General features: G+C 34.1%; 3 protein-coding genes across 3 annotated transcripts; 1 reads left to right on the top strand and 2 right to left on the bottom strand.

Moving 5' to 3' along the window:
• Positions 1–376: 376 nt before the first annotated feature.
• On the bottom strand, positions 377–1850 carry LOC109179158 (peroxidase P7-like). Its single transcript, XM_019328722.1, has 4 exons — positions 1842–1850; positions 1516–1749; positions 1183–1377; positions 377–1072 (listed from the first exon to the last, which is right to left on the bottom strand). The coding sequence occupies exons 1-4, from the start codon at positions 1848–1850 to the stop codon at positions 518–520; spliced, it is 993 nt and encodes a 330-aa protein (XP_019184267.1). The 3' UTR covers positions 377–517.
• LOC109179144 (lignin-forming anionic peroxidase-like) lies at positions 377–24791 on the bottom strand. The gene is made up of 4 exons (XM_019328706.1): positions 24553–24791; positions 24245–24439; positions 23550–24134; positions 377–479 (listed from the first exon to the last, which is right to left on the bottom strand). The coding sequence occupies exons 1-3, from the start codon at positions 24763–24765 to the stop codon at positions 23580–23582; spliced, it is 963 nt and encodes a 320-aa protein (XP_019184251.1). The 5' UTR covers positions 24766–24791; the 3' UTR covers positions 377–479; positions 23550–23579.
• Positions 3992–5861, top strand: LOC109179157. The gene is made up of 3 exons (XM_019328721.1): positions 3992–5290; positions 5502–5588; positions 5660–5861. Exons 1-3 carry the CDS (start codon positions 3992–3994, stop codon positions 5777–5779), a joined length of 1506 nt encoding a protein of 501 aa, XP_019184266.1. The 3' UTR covers positions 5780–5861.
• Positions 24792–25315: the final 524 nt, after the last annotated feature.

Here is a 25315-nt window from a genome sequence, read left to right as displayed (position 1 = left end):
GTCAAATGTCACAATAATACTAAAACCAACAAGGGATGTTTTGAACAAAAATGCCTAAAAGTGAAATATCATCTAAAAATCTATGACAAAAAATGGAATTAACTCACAAAGGAATTAGTTATTACAACAAAGAAAAGCGAGAAGATGGTACGCTGAATGGACCGAAATCTCCTCATGTTTAACGTCATTTAACCAGATTTGTTGACGAATGACAATAGCACATTAAGCAGGAGGAGGGGATGTTCAATAAAAAAAGACAAAAAAAGAATGACACCCATAAATTTATATATATAAAAAAGAATTAATAACTTAAAAAAAGTCACTAGAATTGAAGAATAATATCAACTTTATCTGTGATACATGTGCTGTGATCTATTTTACATTTGTATATTTTCATTGAAACAATTAAGCCTCAAAAAAAGTAAAAGGAATAAAAAATAAATGAATCAACCAAGTACATACAAAAACAATTGTATAATCAATTAATTTAACAAGAAAAGAATGAAAGAATTGTTCATCAGTAGTAGTTCACCCTTCTGCAGTTCACTCGAATTTGACCAATGTTTCCTGTCAATGGTTTAATATCCCCCATTTTAATCATGGACTTAGCAAAGTCATTGGAGAAAGCACCATGATTTCTGCTATACAACCGAACAAGATCATCAGTTTGGCCACCAGTAAACAATGCTTGATCAGACACCAACAGCCCTTTCTTTTTCACCAAGTTCTTGAAATACTTGGCGTCGAAATAAGCAGGAGTTGGGTCAAGAGAAGCCAGGCTCGAGTTTCCCCCATTCATAGGGCAATTCGCTTGCCGTTGCCTTGCAAACTTAGAATCAATGTCTTTATCCCCGTAGATGCGCTGCCGAAATGTAAAGCACTGAGCAAATCCTAAGGTGTGACCGCCCGAAAGTGCAACCAGATCCTTAGTATTCAAACCTTGATTCTTGAAATTGTCTGTCAATTGAGATAAGTCCATAAATGGGTTTGGAAGATTATTGTTTGCTGTGTCTTTGCTTGCTGTAGTAGAGTCCCTCCTTCCTAGTTTCACCTCCCATGTTGGTCCTCCTAACTGCACCGTACCCAAAAGTATATATCATTCATGTTAAAGCTAAGCTAGCTAGCTAGTTATTTGGGTATGTATATATAGGTTTTAATATAATGGTGAGATAGAATATATACCGCAACTACAGAATCACGAGCAGCCACAGCCAAAATGTCAGCACAAGAGACTACTGGGCGACCACAGACTCTATCAACTTCCGACTTGATTCTATCAATGACTTCGAACCCTTGAGCAGAATTATTGTTGGCAAGTGCATTCTTTTCACTGTCAATGGTAGGCGTAGAGTCTAGCAGAATTGAAGCATCACAACCCTGCATCCGGCCAATGAATTGATCGAGTTAGGACAATTATATTAATTAGAATGAGATTTGAATAATAAAGTAAATTAAGAAGAGTTTAACATTAACGATAGGCGTGAAAAAGATAGGTAGTAATGCATGAAATATTACATTAACGAAACAATCGTGAAAATGTAGACGTAACAAAGAGCCACCCATTCGTCGTTCTTGCTTTATAGCATCCTCGACAACCCTTCTAATGGTGGGCAAAGCTTGAGGGCAGACATGATTGTAGAAGGAAGGAGAGAGATCATGTGAGAACGTTACGGTTGCAAGAGAAAGCAAGAGCAAAGCGTGAAGAAAAAAGAAGGTAAAAGATGCCACTTCGATCTGTGAGGTTGCTTGCTAATAATTAGAATGTGTTTTAAGTTTGGGAAAATGGCATATTTAGTCCCTAAGTTATTATCGTAGTGACGACTCGGTCCCTAAGTTATAACCGTATCCATTTTTAGTCCCTCAGTTATGAGTTAAGTGGCGTTTTTGATCCCTGCCGTTAATGTTTTGTTAACAGTGTTAATTTAAGGGGTAAAAAAGTAAATTAATAATTAAATATAACTTATTATTACCCATTTTTACTTATTATAACCCATTCCCCATTTCCCCCCAAAATAAAGCATACGGAGTATTTTTCAATTCGACAACAGATAATCAGCGCCCTTCCCCTTCCCCTTCCCCCAAATTTTGAAACCTAATTGCAGTGTAAGAAAGAAGAATTCGAAGCTTAAGCAGGGGATGAAAGCGCACTTCGCAGGTTAGAAGGAGAACAAATCCTACACTACAATAACTTCTACAACTTTGTTGGGCACAAATCTACCACCCACTTGTAAGTGTTTTTGTGAAATTAGAGTTTAATAACTTTTGAGTTTTTGTGTTTTTTGATGTGCGAATGTGTTAGGTCCATGTTTCAGTTTTTGTATTTATGTGAATGTGTGGTCCATGTGAGGGGGAATGACTATTCTTTTACTACTAAAGTGGTTTTTGTCTGTAAAGCCATGTATGTATGTCTCATCGTTACTGCAGCTTCTCTCTATAGCAACATTTTTCGGGGCAGTATTTTGCTTTGCTGCCTTTTGCTTTAAAAGCTTATATGTGTATATAGCTCTGTTCGCAATTGGAAATGCTCGTGTTTGCCGTTCAGGTAAAAAAAAAACAAAAAATAGGCCAAAATTAGTGGTATTATACTATTATCTGTTGTTTTATATGTATTGTTCAACGACCCTTTAGTCTATCTTATGCTCTTCACGTGAAGAGGTTCAGTCCTGAATATGCCTTTGGTATGACATAAATTTTCCCGATTTCAGGCTCCTGTAAATTATGTTTGTCTACATTGTGTCAAGCCGAGTTTGAGACCGTTATCCATGGCGATGTCCACTGTCGATTCACATATTCCTAAAACTTTTTTTTTTATTTTTTTTTATTTTTTATTGTTGTGCGAATGTGCTAGGGTCCATGTCTGAGTTAAATTAGAATACCACATAGCTCTTCTATACAATAAAATTGCCATTAAAGATGGAGAAGTTAGCCTAATCTGTCAAACATAATAGATAGATTTCAAGATCTTTCCCAAATTCTGTCAATGTAGCATCCTTTCACTCTTTGTCTCATCTATGGTTAAGATGTCTAGTTGGCTATGTTATCTAGAAAAATTTATGAGTTAAAGAATCTTAGCAGTTGGTATGAATCTCAAGTGACAGGGATGTGTACCCAAATCCTAGAATAACTGTACTCAACATGCAAAATGTTTGCTGCTATTTTCTACGTAGGGATAAATTGCAGCTTCAATTTGTATGTATCACTATTGGAATTGATTAAAAATGCAGATGAACTAGTGAAAGGGAGTGAAACTGAGATATCAGCTTCTGTGAGGGAAGAGTGTTCAGAGTTTATGGATGATGGTAGTGATGATGAGCAAAATCTTGATGTTGGCAATTCATCCACACCTAATATCCTTACTGTTGGATTAAATCAAAATCTTGATGTTGGCAATTCATCCACACCTAATATTCTTACTGTTGGATTAAATCAAAATGATCTAGAAGGGGAGAAAGATTGGGTGGAATCAGAAGATGAGCTTAGAAGCATTGGTTCAAGCTCAGATATTGAAGGTGAAAATAACTTGTTGGTTTATAGGGAAGGAGATGAGAAAAAGCATGATTTTAACTACAAAGTTGGCATGATTTTCAGTAGCAATTCTGAATTTAAATGGGTTGTAGAAGTGCATGAAGCAGTGAACAAAAAATCAGTTAAGTTCACCAAGAATGACAAGAGGATAGTGCAAGCAAAATATAGAGTAAACCATTGTAATTGGGTAATTTTTGCTTCAAGGAGTAACCCAAGTTGTCCATTTACCATAAAGTCATTTGGTAAACATACTTGTGGAGCACAACAAAAGAACAAAACTATAACTTCAAGGTTTTTGTCTACGTATTATAAGGAGGAATTCAAAGATAATGAAAATTGGGGTAGGAAGGAATTCCAAAAGAAAGTGAAAACGACATTTAGATGTAATGTGTCTAAGTATCAATCTTATAGAGCAAGGAGAAATGCTAAGGAATCATTAATTGGAACGCAAGCAGAACAGTTTAACATGTTATGGGATTATTGTGAAGAGCTTAGAAGAAGCAATCCAGGTTCAACTGTTAAGATGAAATTAGACACAACTGATAGGGAAGGTAATAGGTGCAGATTCCTCAGATTATATGTCTGTTTTATAGCATGTAAACAAGGGTTTTTGGCTGGATGTAGGCAATTGATAGGAATTGATGGTTGTCATTTGAAGGGGTTCCAAAAAGGAGGACAACTTCTAGTTGCAGTAGGAGTAGATGCTAACAATTGCATGTTTCCAATAGCATTTGCAGTTGTAGAAGGTGAAACAAAAGAGACATGGACATGGTTTCTTCAATTCCTTGCATCTGATTTGGAAATTCATAGTAACCCTTATGGCTGGACATTCATATCTGACAAGCAAAAAGGAGTTGAAGAGGTATTACCTAATGTTGAACATAGGAATTGTGTAAGACATCTTCACCAAAATTTCACCAAAGATGAATTTGGGGGTCAGGTATTTAAGAGAGTATTCTGGGCAGCTTGCAAAGCCACTACACAACCAGAATTTAAGCAGCACATTGAGGCAATGCATGTGTTAAATCCAAAGGCAGCTGAGTGGGTTAGTGAAAGGTCTCCACACCATTTCTGTCAAGCTTTCTTTGACACATCTACTAAGTCTGACATGTTGTTGAACAATTTGTGTGAGTCCTACAATTCTTCAATCTTGAATGCTAGAGACAAACACATTATAACCATGGTGGAGTGTTTAAGAATATATCTTATGAAAAGAATGCAACGTAATAGGGATAAGATGAGGAACAATCCTATGAAGATTTGTCCAAAGATTGTAAAAAGCATTGAACAAAACAAGGAGAAAATAGGTGGTTACATTTCTTATAAGTCAAATGATGAATGGTGGCAGGTTGAGGATGATGATTTGAAGTTGTTTTGGGTGCACTTAAACACTTGTTCTTGTTCATGTAGAAGATGGGACTTGACAGGCATTCCTTGTGTACATGCAATTTCTGCAATTTCAGAAAATGGTCAAGATCCTATAGAGTATACAAATTGGTTTTATTCAGTGGAGGCTTATTTGAAGAGTTATGAACCAGCTATTCTGCCCATCTCATCTTTAGATCAATGGATAAAAACAGGAGCACCACCACCCTTGCCTCCCAAATATAAGCCCCAGCCTGGAAGACCTAAAAAGTTAAGAAGGAAAGATCCTATTGAGAAGGAACCTATGCCAACTAAACTTGGAAGGATAGGAGAAAAGAAAAAGTGTGGACTTTGTGGCCAACATGGACACAACAAGAGAAGATGCAAGGCATCCAAAGAGGTAGTATAAGAATTCACTTTGTTTTTTTCAATATACTGCTAATATTTTTTTCTAACAATTATTATGTATATTTATTATAGAATACAACTATATCTACTATTGAAGGGTTTAACCAGCATCAGCAACAAGAACAGGTACATTTTTAATACATAATAAGTTTCAAATTGTTTAAGTTCGTACACTCGTACTAATTCATCAAGTGTGAAAACAGCCTGTAGATATGGACTCCAGTGTGCATCCTTTGAATGTACAAGAAAATATGAATGTGGATTCCGGTGTGCAACAGCCGGTAGAAATGGTTAGTTGAGATATGAATAGTACATTAAATACATTAAATATGTCATCTAATATGTCTACTTGATTAAATAGGCTATAAGGACATCTCAAGCTGCCCCACTTGATACTCAGAGCACAGAAAAAGCAAGTACATCAACTACAAAGAAAAGTAGGAAACAACTCCACCCCAAGCAAAAACTGAGAAAGAAGTAGGATGGATTTGTCAGGAATCTGTGATGATCCTCGTTTTGTGGTGTTTTGTGTATCAAACTAAATGGTTGACAGTGATGAACTTCTTTTTGTGGTCTTTTGTATATCAAACTAGGGTGTTGTCATTGCTTTTCTTTGAAATGTTAGTATAACATGTCAAATATAGTCTAGTGTAGGTATAACATGTGCTGACCATGTTTTGTTGGAAAGGTAAGTTGAACATGTAAAAGATTGACCAGTGTAGCTATAACTTGTGCTAAACATCTATTAATATAACTATTTTTGGTATAAATTGAAATTGTCATACTTCATTTAGCAGTATACATATGTATTATATGTACTTCTTTATCTTTATTCATTTCTACTTTCAATTGAGAGTATACTTTAATTCAACTCGAAAAAAAAAATTTAATTTAAATCAAACATAACTTGGGGAAGAAGAATTTCAGATTTCAAAATTTAGGGAAGAAAAACACCTTAGATTGTAGAAGAAAGAAGAAATGAATGTGGTTGTGTAAGGGTTTGGATATAAGAAATGATTATAATTTGAAATTCCAATTTTACCCTTCAATTATTAATTTACTTGTAAGTTTTCAGTTAAGCGTTGACAGAATTTTAACACCGGAGACTAAACACGCCACTTCGTAAATAACTGAGGGACTAAACTCGGATACGTTCATATCTTAGGGACCAAACCGGAACTTGGTTAAAACTTAGGGACTAAAGATGCAATTTTCCCTTTAAGTTTTGGTGAAGAGAGTTAAAGAAAAGGGTGCATTTATAGGGCACAAATTAAAAATAAGACTTGGGCAACGAAGAATAGTTCGTTGTTTGAAAATATAATGTATGGAAGTTAGTTTGAATAAGAAACATAACCCTATGTATATATATTGAACTATTCTGCCCTTTTGGGTACAAACCAGGTCTTGAAAATTACTATAATTAATATGCATGATAAATGATTATTTGACAATTGGAGACCGGAATACCTTGCCAATAATTTAATCACATCAACTCTTTTTCAGTCGTTTAATTACACTATAATAAAAATGAGATGATATATAATATTATAAATTGTGATGATAATTTCAATTTACAAATGATTCATTAAATTATCATTAGGTAGAGTCACTAACGTGTCATTATTGGATCATTTTTTGTACTTTTAATCTTTTTTAATTTTTTTTTTGTGATGAGAAAAATCCATAACCACTATCTGAATATGTATTGGGTAAAGCTCACTGTAAACTACATGTTTGGTAAACCAAATTCTTTTTTATATTTGATTATTGTGTGCACTCTTTACTAACTCATGGTCAAATGTAATTGACCCAGTTACATATATATAATTGAGTTAATACCCAAAATGGTCCCTCAACTATGCCATAATTACCAATTTGGTCCTCAACTACCATTCTTACCCAATTAAGTCCTCAACTATGTAACTTTTACTCAATTAAGTCCTCAACTATACAATTCTTATCCAATTTAGTCCTCAACTATACAATTCTTACCCAATTTAGTCCTCTGTATTAATTTGACTGTTTGTTGACTGTCAAAAGTCGGGATAAAATTATAATTTTACAAGATTTCTCCTTCCTCTCCATTTAGCAGCGCCAAACCATGCAGCAATACACTCCGATCAGATTTCGATCGTCAAAAAATCGTTGGAAATCAAATTCATGGGCTATCCGATGCATAACCATTACTACGATACTGACAGGTTTAGAACCCAACCGGAGCTTATTGCTACATGGTTTGGCGCTGTTAAATGAGGAGGAAGGAGAAAACTTGTAAAATTACAACTTTATTTCCACTTTTGACAGTCAATAAACAGCCAAATTGACAAAGGACTAAATTGGGTAAAAATTGTATAGTTGAGGACTTAATTGGGCGTAAGAATAATAGTCGATGACTAAATTGGTAATTACGACATAGTCAAGGGACTATTTTGGGTATTAACTCTATATAATTAAGCATAGTGACCAGTTCACGCTTTTCATTTTCTAGCGGAAACTCTCAATAGTCAATATATATCCGTAACAAGCAAGAGGTAGCCAATAATTCGTAATAAATTGTACGGCAAGTATAATTAAAGAAAAGTCTGAGATATGAGTACAAGTACTACTCTATCCATCGGATGGTTAGCTTGATAAATACAAGATCGATTTTAAATATTACTTTCTGTAAAAGTTATCTATTGACATTCTAAGCTTGAGTTAGTCATTTATGGACAATTTAGGTTGGTTTACCTTCTTATGATTTTTTCCTTACTAGGATTACAAAACGGACTTTAACTAGAGCGCAACATCAAATAGCGGTTCCTGTGAATCAACGAAACGTATGAGCTCTCGTCAAGCAAGATAGCTAAATTAGTCAGGTCAAATATAATAATTATTTTGAATGAAAATGAAGTGTTAAAAAGTAAATTAAAAGGTTCATTTAAGGTTTGCTTAAAAATTTAGAAAATGACTTCGGAAAGTCATTTTTGAATTTTCCGTATTTGGCTATTCAAAAAAATAAAGTCAAAGGAAAATATTCATTTTTAGTCTATCAAAAAATGTTAAATTTGATTCTTAAAACAATATCTTCCCTGATTTTTAGTCAGAACACATTTTCCAAATTCTTTATCGACAGAGAACAATACGGAATATAAATATAAGTACAAGAGAATAGAATCTTAGTCTAACACAATAACAGAGTCCCAACACTCCCCATAAGCACAATGTTGATATCCCACAACATTGAGCTTGTCTCATAAAAACATAAATTGTTTACCATGAAGAGGCTAGGTAAAAAGATCCGCCCGCAAGTTGATCTTTTGTAGAGATGAAATTGACTTGGATCTCACTGTTAGCAACTTTATCACGAACAAAGTGATAATCAATTTCAACGTGCTTTCTGCGAGCATGAAAGCCAGGATTTGCGCATAAATAAGAAGCACCCAAGTTGTCACACCATAGCTTAGGCGGTGCCGCAAAAGTCACACCAAGCTCCTTCAATAGAGAAACCAGCCAAGTAACATCTGTAGACACATCTGCTAAGGCTTTGTATTCAGCTTCTGTAGATGAACGAGCCACACTATGTTTCTTCCCCCAAGCCTAGCAAATCAAGTTATTACCAAAAAAAGTATAGCAAATCCACTCGTTGACTTTCGATCATCCGGGGCACCTTATGCCATACTCTCTACAATGGCTAAAAAAATGGAGAAATCAAGGTTGACAAGCAGGTGTTAGTTCCGCTCTCCATTGGAAAGTATACCGATGAGATTTTATGTGATGTAGTCCCCATGCAGGTTGCACATGTGTTCTTAGGGAGGCCTTGGCAATTCGACAAGAAAACCATCTACGAAGGTTTTAGTAATAGATACTCATTTGTACACGAAGGAAAGAAAGTAACTCTTGTACCTTTGGCTCCTAGTAAAATTCATGATGATGAAAAAAAAAAAAAAAAAAAAAAAAAAAAAAAAGGAAAAAATGAGAAAAAAAAAGTGAGCAAAAGAAAGAGAGAAGGAAAAAATCAAACATATTCTGCAAAAGAAAAGAAATTGAGAGAGATTGATGCCGGACAGTCTATATTTCTTATGCTTTACAAAGGGTCTTTCCTTGAACTAGCCAACCTTAACATTTGCCCGAGGCTATTTCTTCTTTAATGCAGGTTTTTGATGATATATTTCCAGGAGAGATTCCAAGTGGGTTACATCCTATGAGAGGAATAGAGCACCAAATAGACTTGATACCCGGGCCCCTATACCAAATAGACCTGCTTATAGATGCAACCCCGAAGAAACTAAAGAAATTCATAAACAAGTGGTTGAGTTGTTGGAAAAGGGACAAATAAGGGAGAGCTTAAGTCCTAGTGATGTACCAGTATTTCTGGTGCCAAAAAAGGATGGGTCATGGAGGATGTGGGTAGACTGTTGAGCTATAAATAAGATTACAATAAAGTATCGCTTTCCCATTCCCCGTTTAGATGACATGTCAGATGAGCTACATGGTGCATGCATATATTCAAAAATTGATTTGTGGTCTGGGTACCATCAAAATAGGATTCGTGAGGGGATGAATAGAAAACTGCATTCAAGACCAAACAAGGTCTATATGAATGGCTAGTTATGCCATTTGGACTCACTAATGCACCTAGTACTTTCACGCGATTGATGAACCATGTGCTTAAAGATTTTATTGGCAAAAGTGTAGTAGTATATTTTGATGTTATACTAATATATAGAAAAAGCTTCGAAGAGCATGTTCAACATTTGCATGATATTTTTTTTTGTTTTAAGAACTAATAAATTATATGCAAATTTTAAAAAATGTGAGTTTGCACCTCATATGTTCATTTTCTTGGCTTTATTATTAGTGCCAATGGAATTGAAGTAGATAGTGCCAAACCCAAGCTATTAGCGAATGGCCAATGCCAATGACAGTTAGTGAGGTGCGTAGCTTTCACAACTTAGCAAGTTTCTATCGCCGATTTGTGAAAGATTTTAGCACCATTGTTGCAGCACTAACTGAGGTGATTAGAAAAATGTTGGTTTTCAATAGGGTGAAAAACAAGAGCTAGCTTTTAACATATTGAAAGAAAAATTAAGCTCTACACCTGTTCTTACCTTGCCTAACTTTGAGGAAACTTTTGAATTGGATTGTGATGTTTCGGGAGTTGGAATTGGAGCTGTCTTAATGCAAGGTGGCAAGCCTATTGCATATTTCAGTGAAAAACTAAACGGGGCTGCTCTTAATTACCCGACATATGGCAAAGAGTTCTTTGCTCTTTTTAGAGCTTTGGAACACTGGGAACATTACTTAAGGCCTAAAGAGTTTGTAATCCATACTGACCATGAATCTTTGAAGTATCTTAAAGTCAAAGCAAACTCAATAGGCGCCATGCTAAATGGGTTGAATACATTGAATCTTTTTCATATGTTATTCAATATAAGCATGGTAAATTATAGATAATGTAGTTGCTGATGCTTTGTCTCGTAGATACTCTCTATTGACAACTATGCATGCTCGATTTTTTTAGGATTTGAGCATTTAAAGGAGTTATATGCTACTGATTCTAGTTTTTAGGGATTATATATTGAATATCAAAAGGGAGCTCATGAGAAATTTTATGTGCATGGCGGTTTTTTTTAAAGAAAATATATTGTTTATTCCTTATTGTTCTATGCGAGAAATTCTAATTAAGGAAGCCCATGGGGGAGGTTTTATGGGCCATTATGGCATTCATAAGACTTTGGATATTTTGCGTGAATACTTCTTCTGGCAAAAAATGAGAAAATATGTAAATAAAATGTCTGATAAATGTATTATTTGTAAAAGGGCCAAGTCTACAAGTCAATCGCATGGATTATATCATCCTTTGCCAGTGGCTGAACATCCTTGGGTTGATTTATCGATGGACTTTGTTTCAGGGATACCAAAAACAAAAAAAAAAGGTCATGATTCAATTTTTGTGGTTGTTGATAGGTTTTCAAAGATGGCACATTTCGTTCCTTGCCATAAATATGATGATGCTAGTAATGTTGCTACTTTATTTTTTAAAGAGATTATCCATTTGCATGGGATGCCTAAAACCATTGTTTCTAATAGGGATGTAAAATTTTTGAGCTATTTCTGGAAATTAAAACTATTTGGGGTAAGCTCGGAACTAAGTTGTTGTTTTTTACTACATGTCACCCGCAAACTGACAGACAAACTGAAGTTGTCAATAGAACTTTAGGAACTTTGCTGCGAGTTCTAATTAAAAGGAATTTGAAGAGTTGGTAAGAATTGCTTGCCTATTGCTGAATTTGCTTATAACAGGCACACACACAACACTGCAGGTTTTTCCCATTTTGAGGTGGTTTATGGGTTCAATCCCTTAACTCCTCTTGATTTGACGCCATATCCAGTGAACGAATACTACAATTTCGATGGAACTAATAAAGCTGACATGGTAAAGAAAATGAATGAAAAAGTGAGCAAACAAATTGCTAAGAACACTACTACAAAAAACGGATTTAACGTCTACATTATAACGTCAGTTTTTTGAAAATCCGACGTTAAATATTTAAAATTATTTTTTATTTTTTTAAAAAATACATATGACGTCGGTTATTTGGTATATTAAATAAACCGATGCCGTATATTAAATAAAAAATAAATAAAAAATAAATACGAGATACGACGTCGGCGTTATACGTTGCCGACGCCGTATCTCAAATAATATATATATATATATATATATATATATATATATATATATATATATATATATGGTATACAGCGTCGGCGACGTATATCGCCGACGCCGTATACTTGAATTTAAAAAAAAAATAAATAAATAGTAGATACGGCGTCGGAGAATTAATCTCCGACGCCGTATCTCTAATAATTAAAAAAAATAAAATAAAAATGGTATACCGCGTCGGCGACGTATAACGCCGACGCCGTATACTCAAATTAAAAAAAAAAAAAGAAATAATAAATAGGAGATACGGCGTCGAAGTTAAATCTCCGACGCCATATCGTATAATTAAAAAAAATTAAAATGGTATACGGCGTCGGCGACGTATATCGCCGACGCCGTATACTCGAATTTTTAAAAAAAAAATAAAAAATAAATAGTAGATACGGCGTCGGAGAATTAATCTCCGACGCCGTATCTCCAATAATTAAAAAAAATATATTTAAATGGTATACGGCGTCGACGTCGTATAACGCCGACGCCGTATACATAAATTAAAAAAATAATAATAATGAAGCTAGCTAGCTAGAACTTTTCAGATCGGCACTCCTAGCTCACTGCTCCAAACATTTCACACTCAACATTTCACTCCTCACTGCTCCAAACGCCCTACGCCACCGCCGCCGAACGCCCCTACGCCACCGATGCTCTCCACCGCCGCCTAAGCCGTCGTCCACTGCCGTCGGCCTCGCTCTCCGCACGTCGATGTCGTCCTCGGCCTCGCTCGCAACAGTGCCGTCGTCTTCGGACTCGGCCTCGCTCGCCGTCGTCCTCGCCGTCGCCCTAAGCCACCGTCCTCGCCGTCGCCCAACGTCGTCGCCGCTCGCCGCCTCTCTTGCAAGGTACGTATATATATATATATATATATATATATATATATATATATATATATATATATATATATATATATATATATATTAAATTAAAAATGGTTATGTATATATATTTTTTGAATTTTGAATTTTATATATTATTATTGTGTATATTTTCAAAATTTTATGAATAATTGTGTATATATTTAATTTTATAAGTTAGTGGGTCAATTATGAATTGTTGTGTGTATATGTGAAATTTTATGAAATTTTGTTTATACATTATTGTGTATATCTTGAAATTTTAGGAATAATTGTGTATGAACATTAAGGAATAAGGTTTAGTTTATAGATATATAGAACAAATATTATGAATATAATACATCATTTAAGTGAACAAATCTTAGCTTGCTAGGTGAATCTTGGTCCATAATTTGCCTTTTTCAAGTATATAACTTACCAAATAATTTAAGTAAACAAGCTAAGTGTATAATACATGATGATGTTATTGAATATATTGCACTAGTTGATACTTAATATAAAATGATGTTGTTTTGGACCAAGACCCACCATGCTAGGTGAATCTTGGTCCATAATTTGCCTTTTGAAGTATATAACTTATCAAATAGTTTAAGTGAACAAGCTAATTGTATAATACATGATGATGTTATTGAATATATTGCACTAGTTGATACTTAATATAAAATGATGTTGTTTTGGACCAAGGCCCACCATGCTAGGTGAATCTTGGTCCATAATTTTCCTTTTTCAAGTATATAACTTACCAAATAATTTAAGTGAACAAGCTAAGTGTATAATACATGATGATGTTATTGAATATATTGCACTAGTTGATACTTAATATAAAATGATGTTGTTTTGGACCAAGACCCACCATGCTAGGTGAATCTTGGTCCATAATTTGCCTTTTCAAGTATATAACTTACCAAATAATTTAAGTGAACAAGCTAAGTGTATAATACATGATGATGTTATTGAATATATTGCACTAGTTGATACTTAATATAAAATGATGTTGTTTTGGACCAAGGCCCACCATGCTAGGTGAATTTTGGTCCATAATTTGCCTTTTTCAAGTATATAACTTACCAAATAATTTAACTTAAAATGTTGTGAGAAAAATGTAATACTAATTGGCCGAAATGAATATAGTGTAGTTGTTGTAGTAGTTATAATTATATAAATTTGTTAAAATGTTGTTAACAAATGTTTAACTAGGTTATTATTATTTTAGATTGGCTTGTGATGGATAAAAGTTGGATGAAAGCTAATCGACTTAGTCAGGAATATGAAGATGGAGTTAGAAATTTTTTACAGTTTGCAAATAATAACCTTCCGAATAGTAATAAGAGGTTCTTCTGTCCTTGTACGAAATGTTGTAATCAGAAAAGGTTAGGTGAAGAAGACATATATGATGATCTAATTGTTAATGGGATTAATCCATATTATACACAATGGATTTGGCATGGTGAAAGCGATGTGGCTACAACATCTAACATGTATGTTGACAATGAAGATGATGAGTCTGAAGATCGGTTGGATGAAATGTTTCGCGATGTTGGAGAAGAGTTTACCAATCGGTCAAATAAGTTGGATGAATTATTGAATGATTCAAAACAACCTTTATGGCCAGGGTGTAGTAAATATACCAGATTATCTACTGTATTAAAATTATTCAACTTGAAAGCTGGGAATGGGTGGAGCGACAAGAGCTTTACTGCTTTACTTAAAATAGTCAATGATATGCTTCCAGATGGTAATGAACTTCCCAAGAATACATATGATGCCAAAAAGATGTTGTGTCCCATGGGTATGGGATACAAAAAAATACATGCTTGCCCTGACGATTGCATATTGTTTAGGAATGATTACAAAGACTTGCATGCATGTCCAATATGCGGGGCATCTCGTTATAAAACAAGAGAGAGTGGTAAAGTACGTTTGAAAAGTCCACCAGCTAAAGTTTTGTGGTATCTCCCAATTCTTCCAAGATTTAAGTGCATGTTTGCAATCCAAGCGATGCGAAGAACTTATCATGGCATGCAGATGAAAGAATTTCCGATGGCAAGCTTCGACACCCGGCTGATTCTTCTCAATGGATAACATTTGATAATGCATTTCCTGAATTTGGCCACGAGTCGAGAAATCTTAGACTTGGACTTTGTACTGATGGTATTAACCCTCACGGGAACCTAAGTAGCAAGCATAGCTCTTGGCCAGTTATGTTGATAATTTATAATCTACCCCCGTGGTTGTGTATGAAACGCAAATACATATTATTAAGCTTGATGATTTCTGGGCCAAAACAACCAGGTAATGATATAGATGTTTTTTTGGCGCCTTTGATTGATGACTTGAAGCAATTATGGGATGAAGGTGTGTTAGTGTTTGACGCATACCGGAAGGAGACTTTTAAGTTGCATGCAATGCTTTTTTGCACAATCAATGACTTTCCAGCTTATGGTAACTTGTCTGGATATAGTGTCAAAGGTCATAAGGCATCCCCCATATGTGAAGATAATACCTGTTATCATCAACTGGTTCATGGTAGAAAGACTGTATACATGGGGCATCGGAGATTTCTTGATAAATTTCACCCTTATAGAAAATTAAAAAAGGCATTCAATGGCGTTCAAGACTATACAGATGTTCCACAACCATTAACAGGGAATCAAGTTTATGAACGAGTTGAATGCATCAATGTTACTTTTGGTAAGACTCAAAAGCTTCAATCTCAAAGAGGTAAGAGGTCAAAAGAGATACCTACAAATGAGAAGAGTCCGTGGAAAAAGAAATCTATATTTTTTGATCTTCCATATTGGAAGACACTAGATGTGAGACATAGTATTGATGTGATGCATGTGGAGAAAAATGTATGTGATAGTCTTGTTGGAACTCTTTTAGACATTAAAGGTAAGACTAAAGATGGACTCAATGCTAGATTGGATTTGGTTGAAATGTGTATACGACCTACATTAGCTCCACGTTGCGGGGATAAGAGAACATATTTGCCTCCAGCTGCTCATACTTTATCAAGAAAGGAGAAAATAAGTTTTTGTGAGTGTTTACGTGGAGTAAAGGTACCACAATGGTATTCATCAAATATCAGTAAACTTGTTAATATGCAAGATTTAAAGTTGGTGGGGTTGAAGTCTCATGATTGTCATGTCTTAATGCAACAACTATTGCCAGTGGCTGTTAGAGGCATATTACCTAAAAAGTTGAGATATACCATCATAAGACTTTGTTTCTTTTTCAATGCAATATGTGGGAAAGTTGTTGATCCAGACAAATTAGATGAATTGCAAAATGACATTATTGTTACACTGTGTCAGCTAGAGATGCACTTTCCACCTTCACTTTTTGATATCATGGTTCATTTGCTTGTGCATTTAGTGAGAGAGATCAAACATTGTGGTCCAGCTTATTTGAGGTGGATGTACCCATTTGAACGGTACATGAAAGTATTAAAAGGTTATGTTAGGAACTGATATAGGCCGGAAGCATCTATAGTTGAAAGCTATGTTGCAGAGGAGGTTACTGAGTTTTGTACAGAATATTTGGCAGGGGTAGAGGCTATTGGTGTTTCTACTAATCGACATGAAGGAAGAATTGCTGGGAAGGGTACTCGAGGAGTCAAAGTGAAGACTATGCCTCGTGAAGATGTTGAGGAAGCACACTTGTACATCTTGCATAATACAAGTGAAGTCGAGCCGTATTTAGATGAACACAAGGCATTGATTAGAGAGAAAAATCCAAGAAGGACAGACATGTGGATTGTGGGTGAACATAATCGAACTTTTATTCGTTGGTTCAAAAATAAAGTTATTGAAGAGAATAATATGTCTGAAACTGTTTCATGGTTAGCACATGGTCCTGGTTTGGATGTCCTATGCTATAATGGATATGACATTAATGGGTTTTCTTTTTATACAAAAGCTCAAGATGAAAAGAGCACTATGAAAAACAGTGGAGTTACTTTGGTTGCAGATTCCATGCATTTCAGTAGTTCGAAAGATACAAATCCTGTGTTCGCAGAGTTGTCATATTATGGTGTGATTGAAGAAATATGGGAAGTTGATTATGTTTTGTTTAGGGTGCCGGTGTTTCGATGTAGATGGGTAGATAATAAACATGGTGTAAAAGTTGATGAGTTGGGATTTACACTTGTTGATTTTAATCGTGAAGGGCACAAAAATGAGCAGTTCATAATGGCATCCCAAGCAAAACAAGTCTTTTATATTAGTGATCCTTGTGACAAAAAATGGTCAATTGTTCTTCATGGAAAGAGACAAATTACTAGAGATGAGAATGAAGATGTTAGTTTTGATATTGAGGAAATACCACCATTTTCTTCAAGTTTATTGCCCACTATTTTTGATAATGAGATAGATGAAGTACATGCATCACGAGATGATCATCATGAAGGGATATGAGAGAATTGATTATTACATGTAATGCCCGCTATTTATTTTGTTTTTTAGTTTTCTTATTGTAGTACTTTTATATATTCTAATAATTTTTGTTTCTAAACAGGCGTATGGATTCAGCAAATGGTGATGGTACTACACAGGATGGTACTGCACAAGATACTCATACTACTTAAAGTAGTAATACTACTTCTAAGACGAGGGGCGCCACTCGTATGCAAAAACTCATTCTGCAGCGTTCTACTGAAGGGAAACACCACATTGAGCTTGATGGATTGGAGCCTGTCTACGGGCCAGAAGGCAGTGCATTTAAAAGTTATGTTGCATTAGTGGGACGAATACATACTCCTATCACAATAGATGAATGGCCGAATGTCCCAGAAAATATTAAGAGTACTATTTGGAAACAAATCCTGGTAACTTTTAATTTTGTAAGATTTTGATTTATTCATAAAGTTTCTATAATTACATTTCTAACTAATAAATAATTTTGTTTTGCAGAATACTTATGATATTCCCGACACAACTGATATGAGGAAATAATGGTTAAAATATGTGGGTGATCGGTGGAAAGATTTTAAAGCGAATTGGTGAGCAAGTATATATACGGTAGTTTTGCAGGTATGAGCCCATGTATAAAATACAACTTCATTGAACAAGAGACATGGGATGAGTTTGTAAAGTCGCATACAGGTTCAGCATATGAGGTATCGTTATTATTTTATCAATATTTCCAACATAAACTCTATCATTATTATGAGGGACATGTAAAGAGTTTGATTAATATTTTGTATTTATATAGGCAAAAAGAAAAAAATATCAAGACATACAAGCTAAGAATATTCATCCACATCTTTTAGCTCGAGGAGGTTATAAAAGGTTGGAGAAGATGATGATGGATGAGAAGTTGAAAGAAAAACAAGCGTTGGCTGATGCAGATCCGACGTATACAATGAGTCCTCCAAGTCTTCCACGTAGAGCCGAAAAGTGGAAGAAAGCAAGAATTGACAAGTCAGGAAATTATCGCATTGAATCAACAAGATTGGTGGCGGAAAAAATTGTAAGTAAATATGTTGTCATTTACTAAAGTAATAGTAATTATTATTGAATAATTTTTATATATGTTAGGATGCTCTTGAGATCCAAATTTCTCAAGGAGAATTTGTTGAGAAAGGAAGACAAGATTCATTGACTGTTGCATTGGGTACTGATGAGCATTCTGGACGTGTTAGAGCCATGGGAAGAGGACATGGCTTCAAAAGTGTATTTGGCCATGCAAAACGTCGCGAAAAGCCTCCTGAAGATGTTCAACAAATGGTTGATGATGCTGTTGCAGTAGCGTTAGAGAAACAAAAGCAGCAAAATATTTCTGAACGGGAGGAATTTGGTCAACGATTAACTGAGCAATTTGAGGCAAAAATAGCTAGTATGATGTTGAAATTTAGTGCTATGCAGACTCCTTTACAAGCAAAGCAGGTGGATGACGTATGTGTGGATGTTGTGTCACTACCTCCAAGTGACAAAGCTAGTTCCCCAGTCCCTTTTAGTAATTTACCGGCTGTAAGTATTCGTTTAAAGTTATCTTATTATTATTTATCAATAAAATTTTATATGATTTTTAATTAAAAATTATTGTAGTTAGGGGCACGATGTCAACTGTTCTTAGAAGATCCAATTAGACGTCCAGTAGCATATGGGACAGCTTACAGTGGTGGACAGGTTCATGGGGTTGTACTGGATATAAATCATGTGAAGGTGAGCGTAAATGAAGTTAGTGATCCAAGTGCACATGTACCAATCCCCACCAGTGAGGTTCAGCTTGTAGGTGATGCAATTCAACACTTTATTGCTTGGCCAAAGAAGCTGGTAGAGTTATGTACTAAAGTTGATGTGGTATGTATACTGAAAATATTTCTATTTTAAAATAGTAAGTAATTTACTTTTTAAAATAATAATTCTTACTTGTATTATAATTCACAGTCAAAAGAAAAGACCAAATTGACATTTCATTCGGGTGTGCAATCCGTTCATCAACAATTCACTATACCTGATGATGATTCTTTGACTGATGGATGCAAAAAGGCCTTTTCAATAGCTCGCCGTTTTGAACACCCTCTTGTGGTCCATGTGGCTCGTGGTATTATGGGCAACATTGACTATGACTTGCACCTTCTAAGTGATGAGATAATGCGTTTCTTAAATATGGAGACCATCGATGTTTCTCTAGTTCAGTTCTTTATGAGGTAATAAGTTCTTTAGTATTATTTATTCATAATAGTTTTATATTTATATAGTTGGTAATCTATATATAATTGGTTGTGTTTGTGAATAGGGGTATTTACATTAGTTTTGAGTTGGCATCAAAAGACACGTATGGCTTCCTAGATCCATATTGGATTCAACCACAAATGAATAATATGGAAGACAGGAAATCATATATAAATGCCACCATGCAGTCGGGGAAGAAATTGGTATACTTAGCCCCATATGTTCTCAAGTAAGTATTAATTACGTTTTAAATAAAAGTACTTATATATAATATATTTTTATTATATATTATATTCACTTAAAACTAATAAATTATTTATTTGTAGTGAGCATTGGATGTTGATGGCGATTTGTCCTCGACTAAATGAAATTATTTGGTTTGATTCACTTGGTCATGGGCCGCGTGAAGACATTAAACATATAATGGAAACGTATGTAAATTTATATAATTAATTAGTAGTTATCATTAAACTAGTGATGCCAAGTATTTATATATATTCTATGTCTTATATTAATAGGTGTATGACTGCAACAAACATGATGAGTGGAAAGAAACAAAATCGTTCACCAAAATGGACTATATGTTCGGTAAGTACTTCATTCACTTTGTAAAACATGCAAACTTATTGTTTTTTTTTATTAATTTATTTTATTTTTATTGTAATTCAATGTAGTGTGCTATACAAAAGGGAACCACCGAATGTGGTTATTATGTGATGAAGTTCATGTTGGAAATTGTTTCCAACAATCTAAGCAAAGGAATGGATAAGGCAAGTAATTTCTTAATATATATTTTGGCTTCAAATGTTTAAAAATACTTGCTTATTTATTAATTTTATTTCTTTTGAACTTTGTAGGCTTTGGAAAGACAAGGAAGATTGACCTACAACAAAAAAGAGATTGATGAAGTTAGAGACAAATGGTCTAAGCTTCTTATTGATGAATGGGTTAATAAAACGGTTCTTAGTTGATACTTTACGTTTAAAATTAGTTTATGTTTATTGGCTTAATGTTTAGTAGTTTTGTTGAATTGTGGTACTTATATTAGTTTTATGTTTAGTAGCTTGAATTAGCTTAATGAATTGTGTTCTTTATATTAGTTTCATGTTTAATAGTTTGATACTTTACGTTTAAAATTAGTTTATGTTTATTGGCTTAATGTTTAGTAGTTTTGTTGAATTGTGGTACTTATATTAGTTTTATGTTTAGTAGCTTGAATTAGCTTAATGAATTGTGTTCTTTATATTAGTTTCATGTTTAATAGTTTGAATTAGTTTAATAAATTAGTTGATGTTGAATGTTGAATGTTAAATTGCTAGCTGCGCAGGGTTTGAAAATTGATACAGGTGGGGTAGAAAACATAAAATGCATATAAATAAAAAAATAATAATAATAACATACGGCGTCGGTTTTTACCTAAAAACCGACGCCGTAGGTTAATTATTATTTTTTAAAAAAATAATAAATATATACGGCTTCGGCTTTTAGGTAAAAGCCGAAGCCGTATATATTTATTATTTTTTAAAAAAAAAAAAAAAAAAAAAAAAAAAATATATATATATATATATATATATATATATATATATATATATATATATATATATATATATATATATATATATATATATGGCGTCGGCTTTTACCTAAAAACCGACGCCGTAGGGTAATTATTTTATATTTTTTAAAAATAATAAATATATACGGCTTTGGCGTTTACCTAAAAGCCGACGTGTATATATATATATATATATATATATATATATATATATATATATATATATATATACACACGGCTTCGGCTTTTAGGTAAAAGCCGAAGCCGTATATTACATACGACGTTGGTTGTTCAACCGACGTCGTATCATTTACTTACGACGTCTCTTAAGACGACGTCGAAAGATAACCGACGTTAAATGGGGTATTTTAACCGACGTTAAAACCGTTTTCTGTAGTAGTGGAAAAATGAACAGGTGGCCAAGTATGTGAACAAGGGCAGGAAGGAGGTGATTTTCAATCCTGGGGACTTCGTATGGGTCCATATGCGGAAAGAGCGGTTTCCTTCCCGAAGGAAATCTAAGTTACTACCCCGTGGCGATGGACCATTTCGTGTGCTTAAAAGGCTCAATAACAATGCTTACACATTAGAATTGACAAGTGAGTATGGAATTAGTCCTACCTTTAATGTTGCCGATATATCTCCTTGTCATGCAGGTGGAAATTGATTCATGGACGAATCTTTCAGAGGGAGAGGGAGATGTTGAGGACAAATATGAAGATGACAACAAAGAAACAAATCCTTTAATGAAACAAAGAAACAAATCCTTTAAAGAAACAAATCTTGGGAGGTCCAATGTCGAGAGCAAGGACGAAGATATTTAATGAAGCTATGACTGACCTTATTAAAGGAGTAAGTGAAGCTAATCAAGAATATGAAGATGGAGTACGTTGAGTTGAAGGTGGTCAATCTAATTCAGGCATAATTTGAAGAATAAAAATCGAGTGGAGGTTCATACCTTATAAATCGACACTTGGAGTATTTTTTTCTTGCAAATAAAAGTTTGAGACTATTTTAGACCGTCCTTAAGCTATTTAATTTGTAAAGTCCAAATTAATTAGGCTTATAAATCCTAAATTCAATTAGAATTTAGTTTTAAAATATAAAAAAAAAAAAAAAAAAAAAAAAAAAAAAAAACTATTTGACTTAGTTATCCTAGTCCTATGGCTAGTTGCATCTTTTAAGCTAGTATTGCACTTGAATAGCTCATTTTGAACTTAAAAGTCATTGATGTATAGTTGGGGCGGGCTAAAGTGTATAAATAGCCCTGCTATAATTTTTGTTAGATAGGCAATATTGACAGTAGTAAATTCAAGAATATTGCTTTGACAATTTCTTTTCCTGAGTTCTTAAGGAGTATTTTGACTTATCTTGGGATTTACCACCTAAGTAGCATCTACTCTTATCTCCATCCTTGGAGTGGCGAGACTTTGCACACCACTTTCCTTCCTTTGCTTCCATTACCCAACCATTATTCTTTCTTAGCCGGAGCCCAAATCAATTCCATTTTTTATCATAGATTTATAGGTATCATTCCAATTTTTTAGACCTTTGTTTTTTTTTTTCAAAACGTTGGTACAAGCTAGTATTATTGTGGTATAACTATTTTTATCCTCCTTTAACAAACGTATTTGAATGACGTTAAATACGAGGGTTTTTTCGCGCCTCCGCAAATGACGTTAAATATATTTAAATGACGTTATACACATAGTGGGTTGACCCGCTATTATTATTATTATTATTATTATTATTATTATTATTATTATTATTATTATTATTATTATTATTATTTTTATAAAATCCCTAATTCATGGCAAGAGTCCCTTGTCTTAGCTTCTTCAATTGCAATCTATGCCTCCGCAACCTGAGCCTCCACAGCAGTGGAATGACACATAAATTTTGAACCAAAACATGAATTAACACTTAGGTCTAAATTGATTGAAATGCAATTCGAAAAATAAATTGATTGAAATGCCCTCATATTTTACGTCATTTAAATAAGTTTGTTGACAGGAAGACTAAAAATGATCATGTCACAATAATAATACTATGATCAACAGGGGATATTAAGAATAAAAATGACAAAAGGTGGAATATAATATCACCTATAAATCTATATATGACCAAAGATGGAATTAACTAACAAAGGAAATAATTCTTAAAACAAAGAGAAGCGAGAAGATGGTAGGCCGAATGGAGTGTTTAACGTCATTTAAATAGATTTCTTGAAGAATGACAAAAATGTTAAAAAAAAAAAAAGGAATGAATTACGATAATAAAAATCACTAGAATTGAACAAAAATATCAACTTCATTTGTGATACATGTGCTCTAATCTGTTTTACATTTGTATATTTTCATTGAAACAATTAAGCCTCAAAAAAAGTAAAAGGAAAATAAAAATGAATGAATTAACCAATCAAGTACATACATAAACAATTGTATAATCAAAGAAAGAATTTAACAAGAAAAGAAAGAAAGAATTGTTCAGTAGTAGTTCACCCTTCTGCAGTTGACTCGAATTTCACCATTGTTCCCTGTCAATGGTTTAATGTCCCCCATTTTAATCATGGACTTAGCAAAGTCATTGGAGAAAGCACCATGATTTCTGCTATACAACCGAACAAGATCATCAGTTTGGCCACCAGCAAACAATGCTTGATCAGACACCAACAGTCCTTTCTTTTTCACCAAGTTCTTGAAATATTTGGCGTCGAAATAAGCAGGAGTTGGGTCAAGAGAAGCCAGGCTCGAGTTCCCCCCATTCATAGGGCAATTCGCTTGTCGTTGCCTTGCAAACTTAGAATCAATGTCTTTATCCCCGTAGATGCGCTGCCGAAATGTAAAACACTGAGCAAATCCTAAGGTGTGACCGCCCGAAAGTGCAACCAGATCCTTAACATTCAAACCTTGATTCTTGAAATTTTCTGTCAATTGAGATAAGTCCATAAATGGGTTTGGAAGATTATTGTTTGCTGTGTCTTTGCTTGCTGTAGTTGAGTCCCTCCTTCCTAGTTTCACCTCCCATGTTGGTCCTCCTAACTGCACCATACCCAAAAGTATAATTAATTCATGTTAAAGCTAAGCTAGCTAGCTAGTTATTTGGGTATGTATATATAGGTTTTAATATAATGGTGAGATAGAATATATACCGCAACTACAGAATCACGAGCAGCCACAGCCAAAATGTCAGCACAAGAGACTACTGGGCGACCACAGACTCTATCAACTTCCGACTTGATTCTATCAATGACTTCGAACCCTCGAGCAGAATTATTGTTGGCAAGTGCATTCTTTTCACTATCAATAGTAGGCGTAGAGTCTAGCAGAATTGAAGCATCACAACCCTGTATCCCAACCAATGAATTGAGTTAGGACAATTATATTAATTAGAATAATAAAGTCAAGAAGATCAGAGTTTAAACTTAAGTAGATATATAGAAAAAGCATGAAATATTACATTAACGAAACAATCGTGAAAATGTAGACGTAACAAAGAGCCGCCCATTCGTCGTTCTTGCTTTATGGCGTCCTCGACAACCCATCTAATGGTGGGCAAAGCTTGAGGGCAGACATGATTGTAGAAGGAAGGAGAGAGATCATGTGAGAACGATACGGTTACAAGAGAAAGCAAGAGCAAAGCGTGAAGAAAAAAGAAGGTAAAAGATGCCATTTCGATCTGTGAGGTTGCTTGCTAATTAGAATATAATGTGTTTTGAGTTTTGGTGAAGAGAGTTAAAGAAAAGGGTGCATTTATAGGGCACAAATTTAAAATAAGACTTAGGCAACGAAGAATAGTTCGTTGTTTGAAAATATAATATATGGAAGTTAATTTGCATAAGAAACATAATCATTATGTATATTGAACAATTCTGGCCTTCTGGGTACAAACCAGGTCTTGAAAACTACACATACAATAATACAATTACTAATTAATATGCATAATAAATGATTATTTGACATTTGGAGACCGGAATATGTACCTTGTCAATAATTTAATCACATTAACTCTTTTTTAGCGGTTTAATTACACTATAATAAAAATGAGATGATATATAATATTATAAATTGTGATGATAATTTCAATTTACAAATGATTCATTAAACTATCATTAGAGTCATGTTATATTTCTTTACTAAAATCATTCACATGCTCACAAACGTGTCATTATTGTATCAATTTTTTGTACTTTTATTTTTGTTATGATAAGAAAATTTATAAT

This window comes from Ipomoea nil, unplaced genomic scaffold (genome assembly GCF_001879475.1).
Source record: "Ipomoea nil cultivar Tokyo-kokei standard unplaced genomic scaffold, Asagao_1.1 scaffold0878, whole genome shotgun sequence".
NCBI lineage: Eukaryota > Viridiplantae > Streptophyta > Magnoliopsida > Solanales > Convolvulaceae > Ipomoea > Ipomoea nil.
This window is presented reverse-complemented; position numbering and strand designations above follow the sequence as displayed.